Source organism: Channa argus, chromosome 9 (assembly GCF_033026475.1).
Source record: "Channa argus isolate prfri chromosome 9, Channa argus male v1.0, whole genome shotgun sequence".
Lineage (NCBI taxonomy): Eukaryota > Metazoa > Chordata > Actinopteri > Anabantiformes > Channidae > Channa > Channa argus.
The window spans coordinates 8,938,298-8,944,616 of NC_090205.1; the positions used below are offsets into that span (position 1 = coordinate 8,938,298).

General features: G+C 40.7%; 1 protein-coding gene across 1 annotated transcript; it reads right to left on the minus strand.

Moving 5' to 3' along the window:
- Positions 1 to 1,794: 1,794 nt before the first annotated feature.
- On the minus strand, positions 1,795 to 5,950 carry LOC137133454 (hemopexin-like). The gene is made up of 10 exons (XM_067517116.1): positions 5,892 to 5,950; positions 4,777 to 4,916; positions 4,603 to 4,680; positions 4,275 to 4,432; positions 3,720 to 3,873; positions 3,419 to 3,625; positions 3,053 to 3,148; positions 2,762 to 2,892; positions 2,536 to 2,683; positions 1,795 to 2,039 (listed from the first exon to the last, which is right to left on the minus strand). The coding sequence occupies exons 1-10, from the start codon at positions 5,948 to 5,950 to the stop codon at positions 1,810 to 1,812; spliced, it is 1,401 nt and encodes a 466-aa protein (XP_067373217.1). The 3' UTR covers positions 1,795 to 1,809.
- Positions 5,951 to 6,319: the final 369 nt, after the last annotated feature.

Here is a 6,319-nt window from a genome sequence, read left to right on the forward strand (position 1 = left end):
ACGTTTTTCAAACACAATGTTTAAGACATGACTTTTATTAAAGTTTTGTCATTATAAGTTAATGTTTCCATCCCCTTGAGCACTGACATCATAGGAGTGTAACTACTGCTTTTAACAGAAATTTTCGTTGCTCACAAATTGATACATCTAAAAGTCCTGTGGGACGCTCACATGATCATGTGTTGTTCATTAAGGGACATCTGTTGGCACAGTGTCTCAAAATCAGAGGAAGGAAACAGGACTTGATTTTATTTTATTTTGCATAAACAGCCTCCCAAACCACTAATAACATTCTGTCACTATTGGATTATTTGGTAGCTTATTTGGTAGCAATGTTTGTTTCTCACAGATTAATACATTTGAAAGTCTTGTGGGGCACACATGCTTATGTGCAGGTCAATAAAAGAGCAGGTGTTAAGACGATGTTTCAATATCAAATGTTCCAGAACAGGACTAATCCAATATTCAAATATATCCAAATTCAATATATCCAAAACATTCCGTCACTTTTGGATTATTTGGTAGCTTGTCTTGAAACACGTGCCTCTCATCGGACACATTAGATTGTATGCATGTTGTTGGGCAGCCTCTGTAGTCTTTGGTGGCATCATAGCAGGGCTGCTGAAGGGCCTTAGTGTTTCTCTCTCCATTGTCATCCCAGCAGGCAGTGGGGTGAAGTCGGGGATTGTCTGCTCCAATGAAGCGTGCTGTTATCAGACCCTTCAGTCTCAGTCATGAAGCTGACATCACCCCATTTCATCAGTTCAGAGCTGCGTGATGCACAGCAGGATGAGAGGGAGAACCTCAAGGTTCACTGCTAAGCCTGCTCTGAGTGAATACATACACTTAGGTGCTTGAATAGAAACATTTTGCTGATTAAAACTGCTCTACCTTAGTTTGAAGATATGCATTGGACACTGTTCAGCACAAATTATATTTATACGTATTTATAAAAAAATTTTTTATTCATATTTACATTTGGGCAAGCATGATGGTGGTGTGCAGATTTGTTTCATATTATTCTGAAAGTTTTGCACAAACCAGGGAAAAAAGCTACAGAGACGATACTGTATACGTCAAAATCCTCTTCCTTCCCCGACCCAGCCCAGGGGGGTTTTCCATATGGGAGACCTGAGGTGGCATCTATTGTTAACCACATGTAGCTGTAAATATAAATGCCCGTTTAGTAGGGTGCTTACGGTAACCTCGTGATGTGGAGCTGGTGGTCATTATTCTGCTGGACAGCACAGCTGTAAACCTGAGTGAAAAAACAAAGTGTTGCAATGGTTACCATGATAAACAGCATCTCCTCATCACATCGTTTCTGGCAACCTGACCAGTTCAATGTCTTTGTAGCTGTTAACAACACTATGTGAGTGATGACAGTGAACCAAAACATGAGCTGATACTCACTATAACCCCTCTGTGAAGCCAAAGGTTCAAGTGTTCATAGACTGAAGGTTCACCACTAAAGGAGGCTAACTTTCACCTAATCATGATTTCTTATTACAAACTTTCAAATAGACAAAGGAAAAATTATTATAGTCTCTCCTCTTTATTCATAACAATGAACGAAGCGCACTTTACATAGAGGACCACTAATCCTAATTAAGGAAAAAAAGAAAACTTTCCAAAATAAAACAAAAAATATGACTTTTGAGTCACTGCGTCACTGACTGTCTGTCTGTGGGCACGAGTTGTTATCATAGGGCCTTCTGCATGATGTTGCTGGCGCTGTTGATTTTCCATATTTCATTCCATTGTATTTGAAGTTCTGCACAATCCCGTCAGTCCTGTCAAGTAAACCTCTTAGTGATCATAGCCGAACAGGTCCCGAGTTATTGTGTGCTGCACAGGCAGGGCCCTGCCAACAACAAGTATCATGGTGCTTTCAAAGTTGTAGAAGTGGTTGCCCACAAACACTTTCACTCCCCCAGGACCACACATTGCAGCATCAATCTTCTTGAAGAGGGCAATTGGGCGCTTGTTGGTTGCGACACGAGGAGTTGTCTTCAATTCCACATCATAGATGTCGTGCCCTGGAAGATAGCAAGCAGTATTTATGTATTCAACAGTGTGTGCACAATTTATCCAGAAATTAGGCTTTGACCTGCTCTTTTGTGTATATAATTCTAATATTACTTAGTAAGAATTTCTGATTAATTCATGATTTTCTGCTCAAAAGGCTTTAAACTTGTAAACCAAAACTGACCTGATTTTGTTTGAAAAGTGAGACTCTTGCAGACCTCTGAGTGACACAAAACTGTTGTTTCAATAGGACTTTGACCACTGTGTTTATGATCTGATTGTTAAAAAAAAAACAATCCTTGAAATGTGTCATGTACAAAACCCTCCAACAGTGGCGGCGATCCCTCTCCCTTACAGCCATATATGCAGCCTCATGGAGGCACTAGAGTAAAGTTATCTATGACAATTGTTGTAAGGACAGACTTTCTGGGAGCTTGCTGTTCCTGCTCAATTTATTAGATGAAAGTGTTTCTGACTGTCCTGTTGTATAAAAAACTGTGTCTTTACCTTTGATGATGTGAGCAATATGATGATCCTGACAGACGAATGCGGCATCAATGGGGCCGTCGATGCCCAGCTCCTCCTTCACAGACTTGGGGTAACCCTCCAGGTGGGTGTGGGGCTCACCAGTTTTGTAAACAAAAACCTGGTTGTCCTGAGGGAAAAAAATCAATCATAAATGGTTTTGCCCTGAGGAAAAGAATCAATATGTGTGTACACATTTGTACTTTACCTTGATCATGTGAAGGTGACCCTCATAGGAGAAAACGGCATCAGCCTCGTTGTGCAGCTCCTTGAACTCTTCCTCAATGGTGTCAGCCCTCAGTGTGTCGTTGCCCGCATCTTTACGCAGGAAATGGTGGCCTGCAAAAACAATAGAATGGAGATGTGAGAAATTCAGCAAAAAAACATTCCGGAACAGCCACTTCAAAAAACAGTTCATGCACTATGTTTCATAATTCTGCAAGTCTGATTCCAAAGCAATTGGATACCATTTCTAAAAAAACATCGTTTAACACCTCACCTCTGAAGGCGTAAATGTTCCCAGCATCGTCAGATGTGATGGCATCCAGATGAACACGGCTGCAGCGCTCTCTCTGCACGTGGTCACTATCATCACCTAAACAACAAATAAACATAAACTTTATCAGCTTTGTCAATGTTTCCCAATTCTCCCAAACAGACTTGGAACCAAATACTGCAACAATGAGTGTCCTGCCAAGTTAGAAAACTGTATTCCTGCATCTTAGTTGTTTGAGGGAAATCAACTGGATTCCATGAACGAAATCATTACTGTTCATAAAAGGGCTCAAAGGAGAAAGTGAACAGTAGCATTTTGTCATTGACTTAATGTCATACCAGTATGTGATTTTTAAATTTTTTTTTTTACTTACTATATTACTGCATTTCATGAAGTACTCTTTGGGGTATTTGCCATACACTTCGCCAGTCTTTGGGTCAAACTTCGAGAACATGCGTCCATAGAAGCAGAGATATTGCTCTTTATTGCGAAAAACAGATGTGCAGTTTGGCATGGACGTGAACTCTTTCCTTTCCACAGCCTTGGTTCTAACGTTGTAGTGGAAGATTTCATTTCCTACAGGAAAAGGAAATGACACAGTATTAAAGCTCTATATGACACCTTTAGTCATTTTCCTCCCACTGTGAGGTAGGTGAGAATCTGCACTAACCCTTGAAGAAGATAACTGAGTATTCATCACACTCTGGCTTGGGACACTCCACAGCAGCATCCAGGTGGTCAGGGATTCCAGGGAAGGCCTGGGAGATGTCCTTGGGGTAGCCCTCCTCCAGCTTGTGTTTGTAAAAGCTGAACACCTTGTTGTCCTGCATCAAAAAGGGAATATCAGCACAAACAAACGAGCATGTGCACATACTAAAGGTCTTCCATTGTGTATATAGTTTGTTGGTTGGAGTGGTCCAGGATGTATGCACAACAAAATACTGAAATCGATTTAACTGTGTTGACACTATCGTTCATGGTTTATAATTAGAGTGTATGCAGGAGAATGTGATATTTGCAAAATGTAAGGCAAAATATGTGATTTGTGGTTTTGGCTATGTGAACTGAGATTGACAGCTGTTATTAGAAGCTGCATTGTGCTCCTGACATTTTCTTAATTCAGGGATCACTGCAGGTATTCGTCCAATTTTGTTACTTTGTTTTTTTTTTTTTCAAGAAATACTTCAATAATTCAAACATTTATATTATATAGATATGTGCGTACCAAGAAAAAGAATATGCGGTCATGTTCGTTGGGACTGTCCTCAAAGTGCATGCGGAAAGCAGCATCTACATGGCCCAGGTGGTGATGGTCATCCAACTCCGCAAAGGATGCATTAGACAGCTCTGCTTGGCCATGGAAGCCCTTGAACAGATGGTCACCTGATATCAAATACAAAACCCAACCTTCAGAAAGAACCGCACTCATTTTTGTTCACTACAATAAACTGAATGTCACATCATTTACTGAGAGCAACACGTCATGTAGAGCGTTAGACCAAAACAAAGCACGTGTTTAATTCTACCAGTGACTCCTCTGGACATGGATGTACCCTTGAAAAAGTATGGGACTCCCTCTTCGGTGACTACAGCACCATCCATCTCAATGCCTTTACAACGATCAGGGAGGGCTGCAGATCATGGTGAGAAAGTGAAACAAGTGATGTAAGATTTATATGGTAAACTAACATTGTCAATATGAGTGTGAACGATTTCCATCAGCTCACCTGCTGCATGTCCATGATCATGTCCATGGGCATGTCCATGTCCCTGTGCATGGGCATGTCCCTGTCTATGTCCATGTCCATGTCCGTGTGCATGGTCTTTATGCCTTGGTGAGCCTGGTGCATGTCCGTGTTCGTGGTGGCTGAATAAACAGAATAGAAGACATGTGCTCTCATTTGTTTTACCAGGTATCCTAATGTCTTTCTAAAAAATAAAACCAGAAATGCTGGTTAGGCTACAGGTTATAATCAGCTTTCTCCGAGAAGTTAATTTCTTAACTGTCGCGTAAACGGAGAAGCTGGTTTAAATTAATGTAGGGCATTGGGAAAATGTGACTATTCCAGGTGCATTTCTCCTGGAGAATGTAGATGTCTACGCCTCAGCATTTGATTTCACTACACAGTTATAATCTATTTGGGCTCCAGGCTTCCTAAGTAAGCGTAAGGTGGAGGAGAAACCTAGTTACTCTTCTGTCGCATGTAAATGCAGATTGTTCAGTAACCCAGTTTCTTACATGACTCTGAACTCATTCCCCAATTACCTGAGAAAGTTGGTTTCTATGAGTAATCTGATTACCTAGATGCATTTGGTGAGATTACATTTTCCAGCACTGAGATGATGCTAAGTGAGTTATTTAAAATCATGCACCAGTGCAATCACCTCCCAAATGTGACCTGCAGAGATCTCAAATAAGTTTAAAAGAAATGTGATTAGATGGAGCTTCCACTGGAAGGTCGGACTGGCCTGATGACGATAAAGGTCTGTAGAAAAGCATTTCCATTTATAGCCTATTTTCTACAAAATCTATTCAGATTAATATAGACCAAGTTCCAAACCACTACTATTATTAGCATTCTTCTTCTTCTTTCTATTATATTTTTTTCTTCCATCAAGGCAACTTTTGCTTTCCATGTACTTTACCAGATATATATTTGCAGGGAGAATCAGATATGCATTTACTGTTAGAATGAGTATGCAGAACTGCAGTACTTCTTTTAAATATGCACTTTAGATTGAACAAATTGAAACCAGCCTGAAAGTCAGAACAACTACTTTTAAGCATTTAATTTTCAACTTCATGTGTGTCATCCTTTAAGTAACATACAATATTACTTACTCAGCCCATGACAGAGACAGGGCCAGGCTGAGATACAGGATGTGGGTGAGCAGCTTCATGGTAAGGTGTCCTCTGGCCCAGGAGAGTCTGGACAAAGGTATCCTACCTGCTGCTGCTGCTGCAAGCATTTATACTATAGCCCAGTTTATAGGAGTGACAATGAGCACCCAAGGAGGAGTGGACAGGGGACAGAAGCACTGGGTTCATCAAAGTACTTATATCCTCAGCTTTACTCCAGTCAAGCTACCAGCAAGGTGAGTTGAGGGGCATTCACTCACATTTCACAGAATTCAGAAGGCTTTCCATGAAAATCCAATCAATAGATGTGTATCTCATGCCCCTTACATAGCATTCTGTGATGTATACACTTTTTACATTCACACTTGGCTTAACATACAGCAGCTGTTGATGCAGCACTGATTTTTACT

Excerpts from the sequence above, each read along its gene's own strand:
- LOC137133454 (XM_067517116.1), bottom strand. The coding sequence starts at position 5,950 with ATGAAGCTGCTCACCCACATCCTGTATCTCAGCCTGGCCCTGTCTCTG. Across the intron at positions 4,917-5,891 it reads CTGTCTCTGTCATGGGCTGA|CCACCACGAACACGGACATG; the intron begins GTAAGTAATATT and ends CTGTTTATTCAG. Across the intron at positions 2,893-3,052 it reads GAACATTTACGCCTTCAGAG|GCCACCATTTCCTGCGTAAA; the intron begins GTGAGGTGTTAA and ends TTGTTTTTGCAG.